General features: G+C 42.6%; 1 protein-coding gene and 1 long non-coding RNA gene across 3 annotated transcripts in view; one reads left to right on the top strand and one right to left on the bottom strand.

The window, feature by feature from the left end:
- Window positions 1-12,536: 12,536 nt before the first annotated feature.
- On the bottom strand, window positions 12,537-15,822 carry LOC102150288 (uncharacterized). The gene is made up of 2 exons (XR_290076.3): window positions 15,658-15,822; window positions 12,537-13,520 (listed from the first exon to the last, which is right to left on the bottom strand). It is a non-coding gene; the product is annotated as an uncharacterized lncRNA (long non-coding RNA).
- A 62-nt stretch (window positions 15,823-15,884) lies between these two features.
- ZCCHC4 (zinc finger CCHC-type containing 4) overlaps window positions 15,885-27,436 on the top strand; it is a 43,056-nt gene continuing 31,504 nt past the window's right edge. For both annotated transcript variants that reach the window (XM_005608844.4, XM_001499564.6), the window contains exons 1-3: window positions 15,885-16,047; window positions 16,836-16,954; window positions 17,681-17,763. In XM_005608844.4, the coding sequence (XP_005608901.2) occupies window positions 15,921-16,047; window positions 16,836-16,954; window positions 17,681-17,763 (329 nt within the window). In that variant the 5' untranslated portion in view covers window positions 15,885-15,920. The remainder of the gene's footprint in view (window positions 16,048-16,835; window positions 16,955-17,680; window positions 17,764-27,436) is intronic.

Genomic DNA, 27,436 nt, shown 5'->3' with positions numbered 1-27,436 from the left:
CTGAAGGCTGGAAGTTCAAGATCAAGGTGCTGGCAGGGCAGTTTTCTGGTGAGGCCTCTCTGCATGGCTTACAAATTGCAGCCTTCTCATTGTGTCCTCACGTGGCCTTCTAACCACAGGACCAGGAACAGAATTTGCCACCCCAAAATATGCCTCTTTGACATACATGCTGTTTTGAGCTGATGATTATTAAGAAACAGTAGACAGAGGAAAAGCTCTGAAAACCTAGTAGAAGTGACCCTTTTTAAGGGAAATTTACATTTGTAGGAGAAATTGCCATTTATAAGAGTGTCTCCCTCTCTGTGCCTGGAAGAGGTCGTCATTCTAAATCTCTAGAAACTCTTGTCAGTGGAGAAGGCAGTCGCTTAAATCTGCATAACAACTTTACCCTTCTTGATTACTGTACTTCCCCCCCCCCCCCCCCCAACCTCCCACAACTGACCCATCTTAACAACAGAATGTTAAAGCTCTTTTCCAGGGGCTTCAAACCAGCCAGGAGCATGTGCAGAAGAGAAAGTTTTGACCTGCCAATCGAAACTCATCCTGCCGGCCCTTGCATACCAGCCAGCCCTCCCTGATTCCTTAAACTTTACCCCACACCTTGGGCGGCAAGACAGTTGAGAGCTTGGTCTCCTGTCTCCTTGCCAGTGAACTTCGCAATAAAGCCTTTCTTTCCTCAAAAGCTGGTGTGTCACAGACCCGGCTTCTGTGTACCTCGGGTGGCACAGGTAACAGCCTCTTCTCCCTGCACTCACACCCATAGGGTCTCCTTTTCTTAGAAGGACACCAGTCCTACTGGATTAGCACCTATCCATATGACATCATTTAACCTTAATTATCTTTAAAGGCCGTATATCCAAATATAGTCACATTGGGGTTTAGGGCTTTGCCATAGGAACTTTGGAGGAGGCACAATTCAGTCCATAGTGCTACTCAAAGCAAAAAATTTTAAGCCCCTACACATGCGTTAGTCTTTCTGAACATGACCAGGATCAGCCTCTGCTTTAGCCATTACTGCAGTCCCAGCCCCATTCTTCGTCATATCCCTCATGGAAGACAGATAATGGGGACACCTGCCTGGAAATAGCTTCTCAAGCGAGGTCTGAGAGGCCTTCTTAAGAACAGGTAGAACTTTTCCACTTGGGTTTGTAGTAATCATTTTAATTACTAAGATAAATTTCTTGCTTACTGCTGGGCTCTTGGTTCTGTTCTTCATGGTTGGGAACCAGAGCAGCTTATTTCTCAGTCGTGGCATATACGTGAATTTGCTTTAGCCCCTTTTTCATTTCCTAAAACCCCAGGTCTGGAATGGATCAGTTTGTATAGGATGGATTTAAATGACTCATTGAATTCTACAAACACTCATTGTGTGCTCATTGTATGCCAGATTCTCTAAAAGGCAGAAGGAATATAAAAATCAGTAAAATACAGTTTTGAGTCTTGGATTCACTCTTCAGATACTGCTCAAAGGGAGGAGGAAAACCTGAAAATGGTAATAGGTCTAAGATCGAATATTCTCCAGGGAACAATGTCCTAATCTTTGTTGGTCTCACACCTGTACATTTCTCCCTTTGCCTCTTAAGAGAGTAAATTCCTTACATACAGGAGAAGGGAGGCCAATGCTTTGTAAACCAAATGCTTGACTGCCTTTGACTTGAGCTCTCAACTTTTGTCTTATTTATAATGGAAGCATATTTTCAGTGTCTGGATTTCTCCTGGATTGTGGAGGGTATGGCGTTCATTCAACCTCTTGATGCGTTTAACTTGTTCTTTGGAGGTTGGGGCATAGACAGTCTCCAAAGATGCTGTCATCGGTTCCTTGCCTCTCTGGTCCACCCTTCCGGAAGCAGAGTCTCCCTCTCTCCCTTCAAGTCTGGGCTGGCCGTGCAACTTGCTTTGACCATCAGAATGCAGTGCAAGTGAAGCTATGCCGGTTTGGGGCTTTGCCTTTAAGAAGCCCGGCAGCCTCCACCCTCACCCTGGGAAGCCAGCTGCCATGGAGAAGTCCAGCTCCCCAGAGTCCACCACGCTGTGAGGAAGTCCAAGCTCGTCATGTGGGGAGGCCATGTTGAAAGAGGAAGAAAATGAGGTCATTCCACTTACCACCACATCATCTAAGAAAATCTACAAAAAATTCCTAGCATCTATTATATTGACCATATTCACAAATCTTCTATTATTCGCCAAATACATATTTTACAGCTAGATTTCTTTTCTTTTCTTTTCTTTTTTTTTGAGGAAGATTAGTCCTGAGCTAACATCTGCTGCCAATCCTCCCCTTTTTGCTGAGGAAGATTGTCCCTGAGCTAACACCCATGCCCATCTTCCTCTATTTTGTATGTGGGATGCTGCCTCAGCATGGCTTGATGAGCAGTGCATAGGTCCATGCCCAGGATCCGAACCTGCAAACCCCAGGCCGCTGAAGCAGAGCATGTGAACTTAACTGCTATGCCACCAGGCCAGCCCCAAACAGCTAGATTTCTTTGAGTTGGGATCCAGTTGAGTTTTATACATCGCACTTGTTTCTTCTCTTTTTGTTTGTTTGTTTGTTTGTTTGTTTTTTGAGGAAGATTAGCCCTGAGCTAACTGCTTCCAATCCTCCTCTTTTTGCTGAGGAAGACTGGCCCTGAGCTCACATCTGTGCCCATCTTCCTCTACTTTATATGTGGGATGCCTACCATAGCATGGCATGCCAAATGGTGCCATGTCCACACCCAGGATCCGAACCAGGAAACCCCAGGCCACCAAAGTGGAACATGTGAACTTAACTGCTGCGCCACCGGGTGGGCCCCTGTTCTCTTTTGATCTAGAGCAGTACCTTCCCTTTCCCCATGACGTTAACTTTTGGACTATCGCCCAATCTGGATTTGTCTGATTATTTCCTCTTAGTGTTCCTCTTGATCCTCTATCCCCTGTATTTTCTATAAACTGGAAGTGAGATCTAAAAGCTTGAACAGGTTCAGCTTAAACATTAACAATATCTCATAGGTGATTCTGCATACTTCTTACGGCATTTACATCAGGAGTTAGAGAAAAATTCTTACTTTTTATCAAAGAATTCATCATGGTAGAGGAGGAGGTCCCAAAGAAGCCGGACAGCTGTGGCAGCAAGAACTCTGTTCACAGTCAAAAAATACTCTGGTCTCTGTGGAAGGGGGTTAGATCCCCTGAATTTCTTTGAAAACAATTCTTGTCTCATCATCTTTATCAATGAGTTTTTCTATTTAGCTTTCTTTTTTGATGATGATGATGATGAGTTGGTTTTCATCAGGCAAATGTACTGATCTGTCACAGTAGCAAAAGAATATTGTCGTGAATGATACTAATTAAGCATAAAATCTTGGGAACAAAATAACTTGCAACAAAGTTGCATTTGACTTCTGTGGGCTTTCCTTCACTGCTGTGAGCTGTTTTGCTTTTACTCAGTGCTTCTCACATGACCATCCCTAAATGTTAAGTGGGTCATGGATCAAACAGTGAAAATATATAACAAAGGTGCAGTTATCTAAGCAAATTGTGTTTTTAATGAGCATCATTTTATTCAGTAAGTAAGTTTAGGCTTGATTTGGAATCCTTGTAAAGAGTTATTTGAGAAAATAAATCCTTAAGTTTTAAAGTTTTTATTCTAACACTAAGTAGTACAATACATTTAACTTTTTTTTTTTGTTAGTGAGGAAGATTGCCCCTGAGCTAACATCTGTTGCCCATCTTCCTCTTTTTGCTTGAGGAAGATTTGTCCTGAGCTAACATCTGTGCCAATCTTCCTCTATTTTGTATGTGGGACACCACCACAGCATGGCTTGATGAGCAGTGTGTAGGTCCATGCCAGGATCCAGATCCACAAAGCCCAGGCTGCTGAAGCGAAGCATGTGAACTTAACCACTATACCACTGGGCCAGCCCCAGATTTAACTTTTGCCATTTCAGAATATTGTAAACCTGGAGCTGGCCCCATGGCGTAGTGGTTAAGTTCGGTGTGCTCTGCTTTGGCAGCCCAGGTTCGTGCGTTTAGATCCCAGGGGTGGACCTACACCACTTGTCAGCCATGCTGTGGTGGCGACCCACATACAAAATAGAAGAAGACTGGCACAGGTGTTGGCTCAGGGGTAATCTTCCTCAAACAAAAAGAGGAAGATTGGCAACAGATGTTAGTTCAGGGCCAATCTTCCTCAGCAAAAAAAAAAAAAAAGAAAGAAAGAAAGAAAAGAAAAAAAGAAAAACTGTAAACTTATGTTCTAATATCGGTTATCTTGAATAAATGGAAGGCATGCCACAATTCCCTTTTGACTAAGAGTTTGAGATTGGAATAGACCTGTATTTAAGTCCTGGTTCTGTTCCTTGTTAGCTCTGTGTCCTTGGACAGATCTTGCAATCTCCCAGACCAGCTTTCTCTCCACATGTAAAATACATCAGTTCATGGTAACTTTAGAGGTTCGTAAAGAGGATGAAATATGCTACCTTTTGTGAAAAGTGCAGTACGGATTCTGTTAGTTACAGATTTGGTTTCTATCCGAGCAGCTGTCTGTGTGTATTAATGGTACTTCTGGATGTGTGGTTTTAGATGATGAAATAAGGCACACATCTGTGTTTATGGGCTTGGATTATCGCATAAAGGGAGTACGTGCACATGCAAATGCCTGGATTTGCTATCGTCTTTCCTGGAGCGTGGTGACAGATTCGGAATCAAAAACCTATTTTAAAGTTTTCTGTTTTGGGACACTTGGGGTTAATCTGGGGTTGAGAGGTGAAGGCACCGGAGGTCACTGGGTAATAGTAAGAGATTCACCCAAACCTGACTCCCCGAGAAACTCAGCGGCATTTCAAAAGGTATCAGTTCAGAATCCTGACACCCGGTTCCAGCCGGGGAAATGCCAGACTGGCAGTCGGTGGCTGGTGCCTCTGCATGTCGCCTTGTGGGTTTTTTCAGACCTGGAAATTGAAAGCATGTGATATCAAAAAGAAGCAGCCAATCTACTGCACACAAAGGGCTGTGTTTACTTTTCCTTTGACTCCGGGAACCCCGGCTGCTCCTCAGCACTAGTTACCACAATCCCCACGGTTAAGGCTTCTGAAAGGACTCAGACCTGCGGAAAGTAGAAAATCAGGCGGCCTCGCCTTCCCCTCAGTCAGGGAGTCATAAATATCCAGGACTAATCCCGCGGCTGCTGGAACTGGTTTAAGCAGACTTGGTGATGCTTCTGCCTGAGTGCCCGTCAGGGTGAATGAGACCGCCTTTTATCTCAGTGAGGCTTTGGGAACACTCCAGAAAGCTGTTCTAGCCTTCAAGGGTTTGTTTTAAATTGCGCTACTTAAGGTAATCAGGAACTGCCTGTAAACCAAGGCACTGGCTTAAAGAGGGGTCGCCATCGCCTGGCGTAGTTTCTGAGCAATTTACCATCTAGCTTCACTCGCTATCCGAGCTGCCAGGGAGCATTTGGAAATGCGTAATTCCCCAAAACTTTAGCTAAAATGCTGCTACCCCTTAATATGTTTTGAGGGTAAGTATTATTACCTTTAAGTTTCAAAAGTGTGTGGCTCAGAGAGGGCAAGTTGTCGTCATTGACGCAGAAATGTGGTGTAATCTATAGAGGAATGCAGTAGGAAAAGCCCTTGACTGTGAATGTAGGGATCGGAAGGGAACAGAATAGGCTGCTTCTAAATATGCCACCCTGGGGAAGGAGGATCTGGAGGTGAAGGCAGTTGAGAAGTAGATACAAGAAAAGCTTTCTGCCCTTCCCCTGTTTGCTTAAAAGCAGGACGTAATTTACAAAGATGTCCTCCTCCCCTTTCCTCTCTACCAAGGGGACAGAAGTTGATCACTGGAAACAATTTTAGACCCTTATCTACCATGAATTTCCCCATATCCTTGTCTTCCCACAACTTGCCGCCCTAGGAGCTCCAAGTCCTTTTCCTTTGTCTTGTCATCGCTCTAAAAATGTATCATTCCTTTATTAAGATGCTGTATAAGCCCAGGCTCTAACCACCGCTTTGAGAGACTCATCTCTAAGCACTCCATGTGTATGCTTGATGCACAGGTTAATACAGTTCTGCTTGTTTTTTCTTTCTCTCTTAGTCCAATTTATATGGCCTCAGCTGGAGAACCCAAGATGGGTAGAGAAGAAAGATGTTCTTCCTCTTCTGAAAGATGGACTGGATTCTGGTGGAGGTTCTATTCCTAATTTGGAGAGGTTATTTGTTTTCCCGTGTGTGTGTGTGTTTGTGTTTACTTATTGATTTAACAGTGCTGCCACTCAGAGTTGCTCCTTTGCCGTGTTCCACGTTGAGTGTTTTTCACGCTGTGTCGAACACCTTCTATCTGCTCCTGCAGATCTACTCTCCTCTCTTGCCCTCCTGCTGTCTGCTCTGGGAGGCCGACCTTTGTGGACGCCATCAACAAGCACCTCCATGTCTCACCTCGGGTTGTTTTTGGCCAATAGGAGACGTGGAGAGATGGAAGGTCTGAGGGCCAATGGAAGAGAGTGAGGCTGGAGTGTTTACCCCCACAGCCTCCTCCCTGTGTGCTTGTCATGGTTGGCTGAGGCCCTCTGCTGAGGCCATGGCTCTTGTAGGGCTGCCCTTTCCATATAATTATTCTCTTTGGGTTCCAGTAACTTCTGTCTCCCCTTGGCCCTGCGGACCCAGGGGTGGAAATGGCTCCCTGCTCTTAACAGCCCTGAGGGAATGCACACTCCCTGGGTAGTTTACCTTAACTCTGCCCTCAACCTGGGTAACAGTCCCCTTAAGAGTAAACAAACAAACCCATAGATAAGGAGAAGAGATTGGTGGTTACCAGAAGGGAAGGGGGTGGGTGGAGGGCAAAAGGAGGAAAGGGGCACATGTGTATGGTGACGTGATGGATGGAAACCAGAGTTTTGGTGGTGAACACGATGCAGTCTATCCAGAGACTGAAATATAATGACGTACACCTGAAATTCACACAGTTCTATAAACCAAGGTGACCGCAATAAAGTAATTTTGAAAACGAGAAACTCCCCTCAATTACCCCACTTGAGGGTGCCATCTGTTTCCTGCCAGGGTCCTGAATGTCACACATGAGATCTCCTTTCATTCTTCCTGAAACTGGGAAGAGATACGTATTATTATCCCCACAGTACACCTGGGAGATGCTCAGAGATGTGAAACCACTTGCCTGAAGTGACATGATTCATTTGTGAACGGTGGAGCAGGATTCCAGCGGAGCCCCGTGTGGCTCGGCTGCACCGCCCCTCCCCAGGCTGGGCTGTACTGGATTACCTTTACCCTTTGCCGACCCTCTGGACTCTCCTGAAATGAAATTCATGGGTAATCTACCTAAATGCCTACTTTTGAATAAAATATATAAAGTATTTAAAAATAAAAGGACAGTTACTTCAATAGAATATGTATTTCAAATGTAAGTGCTCAGCATGACCACACTGTTATGTTACAATGAAGTAGTCAGATGCATATACTTTCTTATAATGAGTACATTTGGATTTAAGTAAGGCAAAACTGAATTTTTTCTTTATATATGACATTTTGAAATCAGGACATTCATGTGGAATCCCTGAGGTGGATAAGATTTTTGCTCAGAAAGACTCACTCTCTCCCCTCTACCTCCGTGGGAGGAGGGTACCTTCTTTCCCACCCCTTGATTTGGGGCTTGCCAATGTGGCCTGCTTTGGCCAAGTGGGACCGTCGCAGGAAGACCGAAATGAGGCATGAAATGTGCTGTGCGGTGGGACTTGCTCTCTTGTGCCTCTGCCATTATCCTGAGAAGAGCCTCTCCCAGGCGTCTGCTGCCCCTTCAGAAGAGACACATGGAGCAGACCGGGGCCCAACCCAAGCTCCGAGCCAAGCCCAGCTGACCAAGTCTGCAGCAGAACCACCCAGCTGAGCCCAGCCTGCCCCGGATGCATGGGGGAGAAGGACTGACTGTTGTTTTTAAGCCACTAAGATTTGGAACGGCCTGTTACACCGAAATCGCTGATCATCCTGAACTTAATGGCTATGAAAGCAGATACAGATGGGCTCCACTGAGGATTTGGATAACATGAGCCATGTTGTTTTGGTCATGTGAGTTTTCCACAATGGTGAACAATTTTTTTTCTGGACAAAGTAAAGTATAATTTCCCCATGATATATGCAGTAGATGCAGTCCTGGCATATTCAGATATGTTAAAACTGTACAAAAATACTTTGTGTAAATCAAAGTTAGATCCTAGATTTAAACTATAAACAGGTTTTTCACCTCCATAAATGTCTGCCCAGACTCTAAAAAAAATTGTGCCGGACTTAGAGTAATAAACTATTTATTTCACAAGACTGTTCTAACCATTACAGGCCATTTAGTACCCAGCCCCTACTCCCCAAATTCTGGTAGTGCCCTCCAACCACTGTGACAATGCAAAACACCTCCACACATTTCCAGTCCTCAGGAGGTAGCTTGGCTCTTGTTGGAATCACGAGATGGGATAACTCAGTGGTCCCTTCCAGCTCAAATACTCTCAGGTATTTTGAAACTGATTTTGTCATTTAATCAAAAAATATGTATTAAATGTCTGTTATGTGCCAGCACTGTGGATATAAGCATAATACACAATCATTGCTCTCAAAGGACTTACAGTGTAGAGGGGAGCACAAGCAAGCCATTAGGCTGTTTTAATGTAGAGCAATAATTAATACCACTGATGTCCATTCGGGATCCCAGAGGAGCATGTAAGAGGTGCATCTAACGTAATCCTGGGCTTTCCCAGGGGATGAGACATCTCAACAATCCTGAGAGGACTAGGTGTTAACCAAGCCAAGAGGGGGGAGAGGTGGACAGAGGAGAAGCAGCAGGCAGCGTGCTCCATCCCCTGAGGTGAGGGCCCGTGTGGCCTGTCTGCTGAGGTCGCAGAAGGAGCAGGAGCACTGGAGTGGGAGGGCCGTCGGATCACATCCCGCCTCAGCTCTGACTCTGAGTCATCGTCATGACTAAGCTTTATTAACTGCTCGCGATGTTGCAGGCACTTTGGTGAATGCTTTACATGGATCATCACTTTTAATCTTCCCGATAGTACCTAAAAGGGTAGGTACTATTATCATCGCCCGTCTGCTATGGAACAAGAAACTGGTCAAGTGACCGCTTGCCTAAGCTAAGTGGTGGGTGGGATTAGAACCAAGACCATCTGACTCCATACTGCCCCGCATGGCCGAGCCTCTGCTCCCGTCTCCTCGGGTGTGCAGTGTGTGGAATAAGAGCTCCCCTCAACTAACATATGGATGAAATGGTTTACATATTTAAAGCACCAGACACATGGTGGAATGTTCAAAAAAATTACAGTTATCATCCAAGTTCAATCCTTCCCTTTTTAAGGCAGAAGCATTATAATCTGGACAGTACATAGTGTATATGATTTTAGTTACAAATCATATTTTTGAAACCTAAAGTGCCATTAAAAAACCCTCTATTAAAATTAAGTTTGATTACATGTAAGAGAAAACACAAAATACAAGTGGCTTAAACAGACAAGGGTTTATTCTCACATGAAAGAAGTTGTTAGACAGTCTAGTTTTCCTATCTTTCTGCCTGCTTTCTGTCTCAAGTTTACCTCAAGGTCCAAGATGGTTGCTGGAGCGTCAGTCATCGTATCGTATTCCACCAGCAGGGAGGAGAAGGGGGAAAAAATAAGCAGATAAATCTCCCAGTTGAGTCATTCCTTTAAGGAGGCTTCTCTGAGGTCCCAACCAGGACTTCTGCTTAGTCTGGGATTGAGCATGACTGATGGTGGGGTACCATAGTCCCCCTCCACCCCCAAAGCAGGCAACACCGCAGCGCCAGCTATGCACCAGAGCTCCCTGTGCATCAGACTGAGGCTGGACTCCAGCTGAAACCACATCTCTGCCTCCTTCTACCCCTGCCCTCTCCTGCTTCTCTCACTTCCTTGCAGGTTTCTCCTTCAATAAATCACTTACACGAGAATCTCCATTCAGGGCTCGCTTCTAGGAACCCCACAGTATGTTCTTTTTTTAGCCAAAATCTTCCTCCTTATAATCTCACCCAGGTTCTACTGTGCTGAGTAACCCAGGATAAAAGGAACTCTCTTCCCCGTAGCAGCACCCCTACATATCTGAACACAGCCATGAGAGAGGAGTGTAATGACTAACACGTACATACCATTTGGCTGTTGACACGGTGCTCTCGCGTCATTTTCTCATGTACCCCCACACTCCCACTCCTCGGCGGTAGATACTGTTATTATTACAGATGAGCAAACTGAAGCTCAGACAGCGACTACTCCAAGCCACTTGGAAAGGGAGTGGCAGAGCTGGGCTCAGGAGGGGAGGAGGACAAAGCCGCAGACAGGGTGTCTGAGTTTGCTGGGGCTGCTGTAACACAGCGCCACAAATCAGGGGCGGTAACCACAGGAATTTACTCTCTCACAGCTCCAGGTTCGAAATCGAGGTGCCAGCAGGGCCACGCTCCCTCCCAAGGCTCTGGTGGAGGAGCTTTTCTTGCTTCTTCCTAAATTCTAGTGACCCCAAGCATTCCTCGGCCTGTGGCAGATAACTCCAGCCTCCACCCACCTCTGTCTCTGTGTCCTTGCATCTTCTTAGAAGGACACTCTCATCGGATTTAGGGCCCACTCTAACGACCTCATCTCTATCCTTACCTAATTACATCTGCAAAGACCCTATTTCCAAGTAAGATCACATTCTGAGTTTCCAGGTGGACCTGAGTCTTTGGGGGACACTATTCAACCATCTACCCATGGAATTTTACCTTTCAGTAGATTTATCTATCTGCAGGTTTCCTTTCTGTGTGTTTATAAGGAATGGTCACTTTCACGCACATAAATACACATTCTCTACTGCACCTCGTTCCCAACGCTCGTACCAGAGGGGCGCAGGTAGCCAGGAAGAAGCGTGGAGGCGCAGCCCCCTCAGAGCACTGACGGGGTGCCTGCTGGGGTCCCTGGCCTCAGGACTTCACTGCCTTCTGAAAGGCCCGCTCCAGTGGGGCTCCTGTCTGTCATGTCCCAGGGTGCATAGCAAGCCCAGCACAGCAGAAATGCCCAGGGAGTCTCTGTACCTTATCAAAGGGCGTCCCTACTTTCAGGGTGTTTGGTTCAGCAGCGTCGTCGCTGTTTTTCAGAGATCCGAGGGACGCTACACAAAGCCCCTTTGATTCCAAGCCCATCTCCAGCCATGTTGTCACAGTTAAGGCTTCTGAGGGGTGGGCAGAGGTTTGCTGAGCTTTACTCTCAGAAATTAAAGCAGAGGGAGGACGAAAGGAGCTCCACAAGTGTCTCAGTCAGCTCGGGCGGCTGTAGCGGAGCGCCACAGAGCGGGCGGCTTCAACAACTGAAAGTCGTTTCTCACAGCTCTGGAGAATGAGTAGTCCAAGATCACGGTGCTGGCAGATTCGGCTCCTGGCTCCTGGCTCGTGGATGGCCACCTTCTTCCTGTGTTTCAAATGGCAGAGAGAGAGAGAGAGAGAGAGAGAGAGAGAGAGAGAGAAAGCTCTGGTGTCTCTTCCTCTTCTTATAAGGACACTAATCCCATTATGGAGGCCCACCCTCATGACCTCATCTAAACCTGATTACCTTACAAAGTTCCCCCCTCCAATACCATCACATTGGGGGTTAGAGCTCCAACATATGACCTTTTGGGGGAATACAATTCAGTCTGTTGCTGTGACTCTGTCAGCACGGGAGTCAGGATGCAGAACCAGAAAGCAGAGTCTGCCACGGTAAAGTCTTCGTAGGGGTCTATTGTTACTGGTCATCTCCCCTGACAGTTTTCCCCTTAAAGAGAAGGAGGTGCTCACTTTGAGGCAAAAGGCATCTGGGGAGACTGGGTTCCACTGCCAGGGCCAGAAGGGACAGATGGGATGGAGGCGGGGATAGCAGGAATATTGACAGCGATTGTGGTAGGGAGAATGCAGAGCAGCATTAGCTGGTCTTGACTGGAACAGAGCTTCAAGGCATTTAAATGGACAGATACACCCATCCAATTGTTATGGTTGCAGCCACAGAGGGTTAATCGACATTCTTGGTTGTGATTGATAGAACCAAACCCATCTCAAAGTGGCTTAGGAGACAAAGGAATTTGTGATTCACGTAACTGAGAGCTTCAGGCACATCTGGATCTAGGTGCACACATGGACTCATCATACATTCCTATCTTCTAGTTCTGCTTTCCTCTTATTGGCTTCATGCTAAGGCATGTGCTCCTCAAGTTGGGGGACACACTGCCACCAGCCACTTGGTTGCCCCAGTGAAGAGTGCTTCTGTAATAGAGTGTGTCATTGGTCCCAGTTTTTCACCCCTCTCTGACCCATGTCCTTTGCCATGTAGCTCTGCAATGCTTGGCCACGTGATTTTCTTGAGCCAAAAGAATGAGGTAGAAGTGACAGTGGCAGCTCCAAGCCTAGGCCTCCAGAATTCGTCTGTTTCTCCTGGCTCTCTTGTGCTCCCACCCCTCCATAAGAAAGATGTGCCCAGACCGGCCCCCTGGTTCCAAGAGAAGTGTCTTGTCCATTAGGGCTGCTGTAACAAAATACCACAGACGGGGTAGCTTAAAACAACAGAAAAGTTTATTGCTCACAGTCCTGGAGGCTGCAGTCCAGGATCAGGGTGCCAGCAAGATCGGATGAAGGCTCCCCTTTGAGTCACAGACTTCTTGCATCCTCACATGGCAGAACGGGCTAGGGTGCTCTCTGGGGCCCCTTATAAGGGCACTAATCTCATTCATGATGGGTCTACCCTCATGACCTAATCCCCTCCCAAAGGCCCCACTTACTAACACCATCACCTTTGGGGGTTAGGATTTCAACCTATGAATTTTGGGTGGACAGGAACATTCAGCACATTGCAAGGAGGATGAGAGACACACAGAGCAGAGCTGTTATCCCAGCCAAGGTGAACCTGGACCAGCCAACCACCAGATGCATCACATATCCGAGGCAAGACTGGAGAGCCGAACCCCTCAGGCACACGACAAATCAACACTATGGATGCCACTGAGATGACAAGATCAAGGCATATTATTATTATTACAGCTGTCTTTCTCATTCATTTCAGCAGACGCCCCAAGTCACCTGCCCAAACCAAGCCAGTCCCCGTGGTTCTTCGTATCTCTCAGATGACATGGGCTCAATTTGGTGAGAGTTGGCTTCCCAGAGAAAACTGGGGTGCTCTTACAGGAGACAGAGAAGTGGGTCAGGCGTCTGCTACAAACTGCTCCTCCGGCTTCAACCACTTTCTCTGCAGGAGATTTGGGCCTTGGAGGGCTTTTACTCGATGAACAAAGTCAAGGAGCGAGACATCCTGGTCCCTACAGGAAGCTCCCCAGTCTGTCCACATCCTCTGGTGGGGGAGTCGCTGGATTCAAGCGTGTCTAGCAGCATTAGCGTCATCCTCTGTGAGACGGGGTGTTCACAGGGGTCTGTCTCAGTGCTCAGGCTTCAGGGCCTATTTTCAGCTCTGCCACTGGTTTCCTTTGAGAATCTTGCTATGTCTGTCTGCTTTTCTCTGCTCACGGATTTACTTGCACAAACTAAAAACATTGTTAGACAGTAAAATGAAACATCCATAACTTATTGCTCATGTTCATGACCACTTCAGCAAATATTCAACCTAGAGTATTTAATATATATGTCTGAATATGAGGTGAGATTTTTTTTTCTCCCCAAAATTATCCCCCAGAAAAGAAGAACTGCCTCCTTTTTGAAACCTTCAAAGTCTCTCACACTAGGGGGTGTTCTCTCATTTACCTTATTGGGATCAACCTTTGCTGGACTTTCACTGTTTGAGGAAGCTCACTTGCAAAGGCTGAAAATCCCTACTAGTGGGCTGCTTACGGAGGTCACATCCCGGAATCAGAATTATTTAAGAGAGAAGAAGAAAACACAAACTCACTAACTATTTCTGGTGGTGTGATTTCATTAATTCAATTGCAAATTTTGTAAACAAGTCTTTTAAAGATCACAAATCTTTGCCTATAAGAGATTTTTTTAAAACAATAGAACTGTTAATGTTAATGAGAATGGGTAGTTAGGTCTTGACACAAAATTTCCAAAAATATCATCAAATATGGATCCAGAAACTTTCCTACCCAAAAGATGCAGAAGTGCAGATAATGTGTTCTGGAAACTTGTGCTGGACAACATGAAAAAGGGAACTCTTACAGTCAAAGGATGTGAGTGAAACCATTGCATGGATGTGTGTCGAGTAGAGCAATATTTCTAAATTAATATGCCATAGTATTAAATGTGTGATGTTAAATATGTTTGTGTGCCATCAATTCTCTATAAGGAGGCATTTGACTATTTCATCTACAACCGTGTGAGTGTGTATGTGTTTACTGCAGCAATACAATGTCTTGAAATTGGATAGATTGATTTCTTCCACTTTATTATTATTTTTAAAAATTGTTTTAGCTATTCTAGGTCCCTTGCCTTTCTATATAAATTTCAGAATAATATTGTCTATATCTACAAAAATCTGGCAGGGATTTCTCTTTTTTAAAGATTGGCACCTGAGCTAACAACTGTTGCCAATCTTCTTTTTTTTTTTCTGCTTTTTCTCCCCACATCCCCCCAGTACATAGTTGTATATTTTAGCTGTGGGTCCTTCTAGTTGTGGCATGTGGGATGCTGCCTCAGCACGGCCTGATGAGCAGTGCCATGTCTGTGCTCAGGATCCGAACCAGCGAAACCCTGGGCCACTGAAGCAGAGCACACGAACTTAACCACTCGGCCACGGGGCCGGCCCCATCCTGCAGGGATTTTGATAGAAATTGTGCTAAACCTGCATCTGAGCTAAACCTGGGGAGAACTGACATCTTTACCATGTTGAGTTTTCCCATCCATGAACATGGTATGTCTCTACATTTATTTAGATCTTTTTTCATCAGCATTTTGTAGTTTTCAGCATACAAGTCTGTTACATGTTTTGTTAGATCTACAGCTAAGTGTTTCATTGATTTGAGTGGTTGTAAGTGGTAGTCTGTTTTTAATTTGGGCGTTCAGGTGTTCATTGTTAGTATACAGAAGTACAATGGAGTTTTGTATGTTTATCTGATGTCCTGCAACCTTGCTGAATTCGGTTTAAACTTGAGTTATTTTTGTAGGTTCCTTGGGATTTTCTATGTAGACAATCATGTCATATGCGAATAGGTCCGGTTTCATTTCTTTCCACGTATAAATGTCAGTGGAGAGGCCAGCCTGGTGGCATAGTGGTTAAGTTTTCATGTTCTGCTTCAGTGGCCCAGGGTTCGTGACTTTGGACCCGGGTGCACACCTACACACTGCTCATCAAGCCATGCTGTGGCCAGCATCTCATATACAAAATAGGGGAAGATTGGCATGGATATTAGCTCAGGGACAATCTCCCTCAAGCTGTTAGCTCAGGGCCAATCTTTCTCACCAAAAAAAAAAAAAAAAAAGAGTCAGTGGCCATGCAACTACTGTATGCAACTATAAACGTCGTCCAAAAAAACCAAAAAGTGATACATGACAGCGTGAGAGTGACTTTGAAAAAAGAGGATGGTTCCACCAACCATCTGCTGCTGAAACTATTTCTAGCTGCTGTTGGTAGTGACACCACCTTTTGGACTTCGAACCCCACCAAATCTTTGCTCTAAAGAGTCATCTCATCTCCTGGCTGTGTTCTTACCAAACGAGGGTACTTACAGTTGCTGAGGGTGCGGCAGAAAACAGGTGAGGTTCTTGCACAGGTCCAACAAACTGCCTGCGAGTCGCCCCACCCGCTGCACCTGGGGCCATTTAGGGCCAGCCCAGGGCTGGCGGGAAAGCGTTTGGGGGCGTGGCCTGCGCCCAGCAGCTGCAGCTCCTCCTAGGCGCATGGTGGCGCTGTGAGTCCGTTGTGGGTCTCGGCGACACTCTTTCTCAGTTTCCTTGGTTCGGACTGAGGCTTTCGGGACGGCGGCGGGAAGATGGCAGCCCCCAGGGACGGGCTTGGAGCCGTGGAGACAGAGGGGAACGGGGGTCGCTCGGAGAGCTCGGGAGCGGAGGTGGTGCTTTCCTCCGATCCTGCCACTCCTGCTCCGCTTTGCCCTCACGGTGGGTTCGTGTCTGGGCTCAGCCTGGCTGTGGGGCTCCGGGGGCGTGAAGGTGCCGTGGGCTTTCAGAGCTCCCGGTGTTTATCTGCCTCTCCCCCACCGTGCGTGATGCCTAGAAAACGCCCCTTTCTCGGGGCGTCGTGTTTTTCAACTTATTGAGAAACCGTTGTAGAGAGTCCTCACTGTTGTGGTTTTGGCTCCAAGGCTGTTAACATTTCTTTTTTAAGGAAGAGGCTGGGTAAGGGACTTCATGTGATTAATTCCCATTGCCCAGTACTTGGGGATTTCATTTGTTGATTTGCTATCTTTTCAATAAAAAAAACTTAGGGAGAATGATAGAATGAATTCTTGCTTAGAAACCAGGCCAGGTTTTTCTCTAACTTGCAGAGAGAGGGTGTGTGCGACTCTAAAAGCTCCGATTTTCTCTGAAAGGATAGCTGAGCGGGAGATGGCAAAGTGCTCGGTTCTCTGGACCCCTCCTTGTTTTAGTCTCAGGACCCAGGTCATTCACTCTGTAGACAGCAGTTATACTGACAATAGCAGAGACCAGTTCTCAAAAATTATTTCTTAAATATAAGAAATATAAGAATATATTTATATAAAAAAATAGATATATCTCTGAATGTTGTGACTGAGAGAAAAGGAAAAATGTTTTTTGAACAAAGTAGTGGATTTAATTTTGACAAATTGTGCATAAGACTAAAACAAGTTTTATTTAAGGGCGGTGAAAACTAGGAACTTGATGTAGATGACTATCGTTTGACATGTTTTTTCCTCCTCTGGAACTAGGACCCACTCTTCTGTTTGTAAAGGTGAGCCAAGGGAGAGAAGGAACGCGGAGGTTTTATGCCTGCTCAGCCTGTAGAGATAGAAAAGACTGTAATTTTTTTCAATGGGAAGATGAAAAGGTATATGAACTTTTTGGATATATGTTTTTTCCTTTTTGATGTATGTGACATTTTATTGAGAAGGTCTAAACCAATAAAAACTCTGTAGTATGAGCATTAGATAAGTCGAGTCTCTTAAGAGAGGTGAAGATAACATGTTTTTTGGTTTGAGAGACCGGAGTTTATACTTACTCTGAACTTGCCCTGTTTACCAATGTCTTAAACTACTGTGGTGGCTAATCCATCGTTTGCAAATACAGATTTCTCCCAGGGAGTCTAGTCTAGATCATTCCAGGAAGTGTTTTAGAAGAACACTCTTCTTGAACATTTGCTTTGAACATCCTTTATACAGCCACTGGATGACCAGTGAAGGCACTTAGAGTTATGAGCTTGGTATCCATTTGGACTCAGCCCCAATTGAAGTTTCTGAAAGTTTTGACTAGAAAATTGCCGGCTTTGTTAGGTGTGTTGGAAAACAGCCTTGTACACCACTCTTCTGCAGACCCGTTAAGATCACCACTTGTCAGGTGATCTCTCAGTGGTTTAATATGTTGGGCATTGCTTCAAACTGCTCTAGAATTTTCGCAGTTCAGTGTGTTTTGTTTTGTTTTCCCCTGAAATGAATGCTTGTTTACAACATTGAGCTGCTTGAATTTCTGGCTTTTTGATGTCAGAATGTGAAACCAGTTTTTCTAAGGTGGTAGCAAGTTTGATGGTTTATTAAGTGGGTTTTTTATTCTCTTTCAGTTGTCAGGAGCGAGACTTGCTGCCCGAGAAGCTTACAACCGAAGATGTCAGCCTCCTCTCTCCCGAACGCAGTGTGTGGAAAGGTACTGATGCGGTGGCGTTTTTATTTATTATTTTTTGTTGTATTTTTTCCTGTGCCTTTAAATTTAATTTACTTTAAAAGTTTTATTGTGGTAAAAGATGTATAACAAAATTTGCCATTTTAGTGATTTTTAACTGTACAGTTCAGTGGCGTTCATTACATTCACAGTGTTGTGCAATCATCGTGACTGTGTATTTCCAAAACTTTTTCATCACCCCAAACAGAAAATCTATGACCATTAAGCAATAATTCCCCATTCCACCTCTTCCCAAACCCTGGTAACCTCTGCCATACTTTTTGTCTCTGTGAATTTAACTCTTCTAAGTACATCATATAAGTGGAATCATACAATATTTGTCCTTTCGTGTCTGGCTTATTTCATGCAGCATAATGTTTTCAAGGCTTATGCATGTTGTAGCATGTATCTTAACTTCATACTTTTGTGGCTCAATAATATTCCATTGTATGTATATACTATGTTTTGTTTATCCTTTCATCCATCAGTGGACAGTTGGGTTGTTTCCACTTTTTGGCTGTTGTGAATAACGCTACAGTGAACATTGGCATACAAATATTTCTTTGAGTTCCTGTTTTCAGTTATTTTGGGTATATACCTAAAAGTGTGGAATTATTGAATCGTGGTAATTCCGTGTTTGGTTTCTTGAGGAACCACCAAATTGTTTTTCACAGTGACAACACCGTTTTGCATTCCCATCAGCAATGTATGAGGCTTTCAATTTCTCTATATCCTTGACAACACTTGTTGTTTTCTGGGGGTTTTTTTTGAGGAAGATCAGCCCTGAGCTAACATCTGCCACTAATTCTCCTCTTTTTGCTGAGGAAGACTGGCCCTGAGCTAACGTCCGTGCCCATTTTACTCTGCTTTATATGTGGGATGCCTGCCACGGCATGGCTTGCCAGGCAGTGTGTAGGTTTACACCTAGGGTCCAAACTGGTGAACCTGGGGACACTGAAGCAGAACGTGCGAACTTAACTGCTGCGCCACTGGGGCAGCCCCTGTTTTCTGTTTTTTGATTATGGCCATCCTAGTAGTTGTGAATTGGTATGTCACTTCACATGTGGTGTTCATTTTTATTTCTCTTATTACTGGTAACGTAGATCATCTTTTCATGTACTTATTGACCACTTGTACATCTTCTTTGGAGAAATGTCTGTTCAGTTCCTTTGTCCATTTTTAATAGAGTGTTGTGTGTCTTTTTGTTGTTGAGTCTCAGGAAGTCTTTATACGTTCTTGTTATTGCATCGTTATCAGATATATGACTTGCAGATATTTTCTCCAATTATGACAGATTGTCTTTTCACTTTCTTGATGATGTCCTTTGATGCACAAGAGTTCTTAATTTTGATGAAGCTCAGCTTATCAATTCTTTCTTTTGTTGCTTGTGCTTTTGGTGACATAGCTAAGAATCCATTGCCAAATCCAATGTCATGAAGATTTACTGTAATATTTCTAGTTTGAAATACTAAAAGAACCAAAACATTCTTTAAAAGCTGCATTGTAAATGTTTTATTGGGTGAATGGAAATTGAGTGATAGATTTAATTCTTTGGCAAACCTGTGTAAAGAATTCATTCCCCTCCTGTGTCTTGATGTTGTGCTCTATGTGCTGGGAGAAGCTTTTTAAAAAGCCCCTGCTCCGCGTTGCAGATGACAAAAAGTTTTCACTCTCGAGGCAATTCCTTCTGGCTGCCTGGGCTGCTGTGTTCGGAAGGGTTCTGAGGTCTTATTCAGGCTAAGTGGGAAGGAGTAGTGGGCTCTATTCGATGTCTTTCTTGAGTTTCTTGGTAGATTTTAAGGTCCTTTGATGGAGGAGACTTTTCTTAATAACTTGATTGCCCCTTAATCGAAGTACTTAATCAGTGTTGTCTACTTACTGTATGGGAATTCAGTCAACAACAAAAAATGGGAATTAATGTAAATTGAGTGCTACTGTGAGCTAGGCACTGTACTAGACATTTCATGTGAGGTACTGTTCAATCCTTCCGAGTAGTTTACTTAGGTGAGAAAATTGAGGTGTGGAGAAGTTGAGTAACTTCATCGAGTTCTTACTACTAGAATGACTTAGCTGTGACTCAAACTTATGCTTCTCTGATTCTAAAATGTTATTTTTATTTATGTATTTATTTTTGCTTGAGGAAGATCGTCATCTGTGCCAGTCTTCCTCTGTTTTGTATGAGGGTTGCTGCCACAGCATGGCCGCCAACGAGTGGTGTAGCTCCATACTGAGGAACTGAACCCGGGCCGCCGAAGTGGAGTGTGGCAAACGTAACCACTAGGCCATGGGGCCAGCCCCTCTAAAATGTTATTTTTAAACATAAAAGATAGTAATATGTGATGTGTAATGATTTTATTTAAGGAGATAAAACATAAAGAATTATATAGAGATATATCCTAATAAAATTATCATAATGAGATAAAATAGAATGTTGAAGATGCAGAAAGTAGAAGAACATCACTCCTGGTTTTCCCTTTGAACCCCCTCACCTTGGTTATTTGGTAGTATGTGTTTTGGCCTTTTTTCCTATGCCTAGGTTTGTTTGTTTTACAAGGTTATAGTCATAACATGTACATAGTTTTGTACTTTGCTGTATTTACTTTTATCTGATAAACATGTTTTTCATGTTATTACTTAAGGATATTGGTGATTCAATTAAACTCTATAAGAAAATCTAGGTGATCTTGTTTCCTTGCATAATAAAATTTTAGTCTGGAGCTAAACCACTGTCTTGTTGTTGTACTGCCAGAGTATGATTTTTTGATAATAGGAATATATATTTTTTTGGTGAGGAAGATTGGCCCTGAGCCAACATCTGTAGCCAGTCTCCCTCTTTTTGCTTGAGAAAGATTGTCATTAAGCTACCATCTGTGACAGTCTTCCTCTATTTTATGTGGGATGCTGCCACAGGGTGACTTGACAAGCAGTGCTAGGTCCGTGCCCAGGATCCGAACCTGTGAACCCTGGGCTGCTGAAGTGCGAGGTGTGAACTTAACCACTATGCTACCGGGCGGCCCTAATAATAAGGAATTTTTGAAATTCATATTTCATGCTAATTATAATATGAAAGAACTGGCTAAAATATGAAGTCTTAAAGAATTTTCAAAAACTTATATGTTTGGGCTGCTTAGAGGTGTCACCTTACAGAATCAGAATTATTTAAAAGAGAAAAAGAAAGCAGAGATTTAGTAAGACTTGGGGGCCATAATTTCTTGTGTTATCTAGTTATCTGTTATCTAGTGCTGGTTCTTGAGAGCATGTCTTAAAAATAATTTTCAACATCTTAAATCCTCTGTGACCCATAACCTTGGATTTTGTTGCCCAAGCCTCCATCCAACCGTTCCTCCCTCCAATCGTTTATTCATTCTTGGTTGAGGGCTCAGAAAGAACTTAAATGGTAGTACTGGAGTTGAGATATATTTAAAGATTACACAGTGCGAAGAAGAATATGTTAAGTGTCAACAGTATTCCTAGACAAGACCGAGTGCTCTGGGAAGTCAGACGCATTACAGCTGACTCGTGCCTTAGCTGCTCAATACAGTTTAAGGACATGGTGTTTGAACAGGTTTTAGAGGATGAGTAGAAGTTTAAGCTTTTTGAAATACAGTATAATTGATTTCATTGCATCACTTTGTAATTGATGCTCTTTATGATTTCTTATATGCTGTCTAAGGAGTGAAAAGTTTGAAATCAGTCGTTCCTCTAAAAGTCTAAAATTTTGACTTTTTAAAATCAAAGGCTTACTAAGTTACCTAGTCTGTGTTATTAATTGTTTTGTTAGTGTGTCTTCAGCTTAAGACTAGCAGTTCATTCTTGTGTGTAAATGGATCTATGGCTGATGCACTGTTACTTGAGATTGTATTTATTTTCTAATTTAACTTTATACAACTCATTTATAAGTTATTTTATTAAATAATACTATATGTAAAAGTATTAAAATGCATTTAAACATTACACCTATTCTGTAAAGCAAACCTTTCATCTGTTATTGTGGAGTAATAATAGCTTTTTATTGACTAATTTGTTTTTGAAATTGTTAGAAAGGAAAGATGGTAGCTAACAAGATAAACTGACTTTTGTTACTTGATTTTTATTACGGAACTGGCTGTGCTGCACAGATTTCTAGGTTCTGCAGAATAGGATTTGATAGTCCTTTTTCTAATCCCAGTCTTTGAACCATGCTTTAAATTTCATGTGTTCAGTTGACAGATTTACATTTTATGCCTGAGATTTGACTTTTCTTGTAGTGTTTAGCTGCCTGTTATGCCCTAAAATGTGTTATTCTATCATGTAGTATGTTGGCACCCTTATTGTGACCTGTGAAGTCTTAAGAAAGATATATTTTAATGCTAAAATCAGCATTAATGTATGTGTATCCCAATAGTTTTGTTTAGTTGATATTTCATTTGGTTGTTTTTTCAAGAGCTCATTTAAACTCAGATTTCCAACGTCTGCTATTAGGGAAATGGCATGCACATAATTTGTCTGCTCCAGGAAAGGCAAATGGAACATCAAATGGAGATCAATAAAAATGACATTTCAAAATACTAGCCTGCAATTGTGAATCCTGCGGAGCCACGCGGCAGAATGAATTTCTTCTCCCCCCGGGGGTGTGGAGTAAGAATGAATGAGGAGGGAGCTCTGAGTAACCCTCAGCTCTTGATAGTCTCGTGTTCTTCCTCCCAAACCTTTAAAAAGACCTTGTGTCTGAATGTTAAATTTAAAACAGTATGCTTGAATGATTATGATGTGATTTTGAATAGAGAGAAGTATGCGAAAGATCTCAGTTTTTCTTTTGTCAAGAGAAGCTTAATAAACTAGCAATAAAGCTTTCTGAAAGAATTTCACCAAGGCACAAAGATATTTAAGTGACGGTTCATTTAACAGTGTTCTTTTCTTTCTTTTAAAAATAATTAAACTGAGTGCCTTAAGATAGTCCAATGTGGTGGGTGAGTTGTGACAACCGCCCCTCTTTGCTTTGAATTTTCTTTCATCTCTTCCTGGTGATTTTGCGGCTTCTCCTGCCTTGAGTTGGCACCGCTTGGTGTGTGATAGGCAGTCCTTTTGACTGTATTTAAGTAGCAGAACCTGACACAGCTTCGTTTTGGGGATCTTCTTTCTCTTTTTTCCTGTAAAGTCCTTGATTGTTGTCGTCGTTCTTTCAGCCACGAGTGTTTACTTGTTTAATATCAAACGTACGCCCCGTTGCTGTGTTTGGTGCCTGACCGCACGTGCGGGAGCTCTGTGTTTCAGGACTGAGTCATAGGTGCTGGCAGTGGGACTGCCTGTGGTTCCAGTGGCGCCCAGTGCTGCACTGAAGAGACGACAGCATGAGGACCTAGGGCCGAGTTTGCCCATGGGTGGACACACATCTATGTCATGACCTCTGTTTGGCTGACGGCATTTATAAGTCACATCTCAATGTTGTAGATGCTAAAATGTGAAAAAATATGCATCCTCGAAGTTATGAAATAGAGTGGTTAGATTTTGCTTTGTGATCCAGTCTGACAGGCTTTCTTTTAAGGGGCGATTTTAGCCTGTTTTCATAGTGGATGTAACAGATATGCTGGGTCCTAGTTTTACTGTCTTATTTTATACTTTCTGTTTTTACTGCTTCTTTTTGTTCTCTTTCACTATATGGTCTGTGTTTTCTTTGCTTTTCTTTTTCTAATGTGTGTTTCTTCTATGTTTCTGTTCTAATGGTTCACTTTGTAACTTTTTATACTATATTTAATCCTTTTTTTTAGTCTTCATCTAAAAATGAGAAATGAACTTAGCATATTTCTTCTTTCTATCTCTTTCCTTGTCTACAATCACTATCCAATTTTAGTTGGTTATTTCTTTTTAGGGTTAATCTTTATGCCTTTGAATATTGCTTACAGTACGTTTACTTGTTTTTTTAGTTTTAAATTACTTATTTTGGGCTGTGACTCTAAAACAGGAGAGAATCAGTATACCTACACTATATTCCACTTTCTCTTCCTATTCCCCATCAGCTTAATTTGGATTTATAACCGTAACCATAATACCCATATTTGTTTCTGTTTTTATGCTGTAATTAAGTGGATTCAGTGCTTACTGACAGCCCCTTGGCTGTAGTCTCTTCATTCATCTCCTATTTGGTTGAAATTCATCTTCTAGCAATTTTTATTTTTTACATTAAAATCTTTTATTAACCAAAAATTTTTAAATCAAAATTTGTACGTGGCTAATGTATGATTCCCATTATATGAGATGTCTGGAATGGGCAAATATATAGAGATAGAAAGTATATTAGTTGGGCCGGCCCCGTGGCCGAGCAGTTAAGTTCGTGTGCTGTGCTTCATTGGCCCGGGGTTTCACCGGTGTGAATCCTGGGCTTGGACATGACGCTGCTCATCAAGCTATGCTGAGGTGGTATCCCACGTGCCACAACTAGAAGGACCTACAACTGAAATATACAGCTATGTACTGCGGGGGCTTTGGGGAGAAGCAGCAGCAAAAAAAAAAAAAAGAAGATTGGCAACAGATGTTAGCTCAGGTGCCAATCTTTAAAAAAAAGAAAGTATATTAGTGGTTTCTAGAGGCTGGGGGTAGGGGGAAATGGGGAGTGACTGCTAATGGGTACCAGGTTTCTTTCTGAGGTGATGAAAATGTTCTGGAATTAGATTGGGGTTGATGTTTGCACAACTTCATGAATATTCTAAAAACTACTGAATTGTACACTTTAAAAGGGTGATTGTGGTGTGTGAATTAAATCTCAATTAAAAAAAAATCTCTATGTGGTAAAAACCCAAATAATTCTGTGCGGTTTTATAAAGAACTGCACTCCTGTCTCCACCTATGCGTATAAGGAAGACAGTATGAAGAATCTGCTACACCACACCCAGCTTCAATTATCAACATGAGGCGAATTTTATTTCACTTATTCCCTCTACCCAGACCTTCAGTCTAGACATTATATAATTTTATCCATGAATACTTCTCTATGTATCTCAAAAGATAAAGCCTTTTTTTTAAAAAAAAAAAACATAGTTGCAATACTGTTAAAATACCTAAAAAAATAAACATTTCTTTGATATTATGTAACATGCAGTTAGTATTCATATTTCTCTGATTAGCCCATAAATTCTCTTTTATAATTGGTTTTTTCAAATCAGGATCCAAACAGGGCTCACATATTGTAGTTGGTTCATATTATTATTATTATTTTTTTAAAGGTGAGAAAGGATAAGCCTGTCTACACAGGGTGCCTCTAAGGTTTTTTTTTTTTTAAAGATTTTATTTATTTATTTATTTTTTCCTTTTTCTCCCCAAAGCCCCCCAGTACATAGTTGTATATTCTTCGTTGTGGGTCCTTCTAGTTGTGGCATGTGGGACGCTGCCTCAGCGTGGTTTGATGAGCAGTGCCATGTCCGCCCCCAGGATTCGAACCAATGAAACACTGGGCGGCCTGCAGCGGAGCCTGTGAACTTAACCACTTGGCCACGGGGCCAGCCCTGGTTCATATTATTAATCTTTTGTTTGTTGAAAAAGCAGAGCCATTTGTCCTATAGAATTTCCCACATTCTGGATTTGGTTGACCACATCCCGTAATGTTGTGCAACATTTATTCTATTCTCTGTATTTATTGTAAAGTAGAGGTGTCATCAGACTCAAGTTCAGTTCTGGGGCCAAGACTCTTTTTTAAATGGTAGGGTGTATTTCCTTTTGTATCACATTAAAAGATAGATAATGTCTTCTTCACTCTGTGATATTAAGATTGATCATGTGTTGAGGTATAAGCCAGCCAGTTGTTAACAATACAATTAATTTTGTATATTAATATTTTATCCTGCAATCTTGATTAGCTTACTTATTAGTTCTGGCAGCTTTTTTGAAGATTTCCTTAGGACTTTCTACATACATGATCATGTTGTCTGTAAATAAAGAAGTTTTAATGTTTCCTTTCTAATCCATGCCTTTTATTTCTTTTTCTTGCCTTATTAAAGTGGCTAGAATCCCCAGTCAATGTTGAATAGAAATGGTGGGAGTAAAGGTCCTTGCTGAGTCCCAGACTTAGGAGGAATACATTCAGTCTTTTATCAGTATAGTGTTAGCTATTGGTTTTTCTTAGATGCCCCTTATCAGGTTGCAGAAGTTCCCATCTATTCCTTCTATGTTTTTTGAGAATCTTTTTCATGAATGAATGTTTGATTTTGTCAAGTGCTTTTTCCTGCATTTAATGAGATGATCACTTTTTTAAGATTGTTAATATGGTGAATTGCGTTGATTGAATTCAAACGTTGACACAACCTTGCATTCCTGGGATAAATTACACTTGGTCATCATGTAACCAGTGTGTATTGTGGTTTTGATTTGCTAAAATTTTGTAATGATTTTGAGTTTGTGTTCATGAGGTATATTGGTCTTTAGTTTTCTTATAATTTTTTTTCTGGTTTTGCTATTGGAGTAATGCTGGCCTAATCAAATGAATGGGGAACTGTACCTTCCTCTTCAGTGTTCTAGAAGAATTTGTGTAGACGTGGTATTGCTCCACTCTCTTCTTTCTTGCATTGTTTCCAGTGAGAAATCTGCTATCATTCTTATCTTTGTTCCTCTGTACATATCTTTTTTCCCTTTGGTCTCTTTTTAAGATTTTCTCTTTTTCACTGATACTGAATAATTTTTTTATGATGCATCTTGTAGTTTTCTTCATGTTTCTTGTGGTTGAGGTTCTCTAGGCTTCTTGCATCTTTTGATGTAATTTTGGAGAATTTCAGCCATTACTTTTCCAAAATTTTTTCTGTCCACTCCTTTTGGGGCGTCCAGTTTCATGTATTTAGGCCTGTCAGTGTTTCTTTTTGGATAGTTTCTGAGGCCATGACTTCATGTCACCATTTTTTTTTCTGTAGTATCTGAACTGCTGTTAATCCCATCTAGGATGTTTTTTGTTTCAGACAATTAAAAGAGAAATCTTTATAGGTTTGATTTGGGTGTTTTTAGTACTTTCCATGTTTTTACTTAACAGCCTTAGGTTCTTGTCTACTTCCTTAAACATATGGAATGTAGTTACAATAAATGGCTTTACTCTCTCTGTCTACTGATTGTATCATCTCTGTCATTTCTGAGTCAGCTCGAATTGATTGATCTATTTTCCTAATCATGGGTCACGTTTTCCTGTTTCTTTGCATCCCTGGAAATATTTGATGCAGTGCTGGCAGTGTCAGTTTTACCTTGTTGTACACTGGATATTTTTTATTCCTTTACATATTTTTGAGCTTTGTTCTGGGACACAGTTAAGTTACTTGGCTGTAGTTTGATGCTCTTGAGCAGGATTTGGCAAACTACAGCCTGCAGGCCGAATCTGGCCATGCCTGTTCACGTACAGTTGGTTTGTGGTTGCTTTTGTGCTGACAGAAAAGTGTGGCAGAGAGACCGGATGGCCTACCAGGCTCAAAATATTTACTGTCTGATCCTTTACAGAAAAGGTTTCTTGTCTCTTGCTTTTTTTTTCCCTCCAAAGATTTTGTTTTTCCTTTTTTTCTCCCAAAGACCCCCAGTACATAGTTGTGTATTTTTAGTTGTAGGTCCTTCTAGTTGTGGCATGTGGGACGCCACCTCAGTGTGGCTCGATGAGTGGTGCCACATCCGCACCCAGGATTCGAACCTACGAAACACTGGGCCGCCTGCAGTGGAG

This window comes from Equus caballus, chromosome 3 (assembly GCF_041296265.1).
Source record: "Equus caballus isolate H_3958 breed thoroughbred chromosome 3, TB-T2T, whole genome shotgun sequence".
Lineage (NCBI taxonomy): Eukaryota > Metazoa > Chordata > Mammalia > Perissodactyla > Equidae > Equus > Equus caballus.
This window is presented reverse-complemented; position numbering and strand designations above follow the sequence as displayed.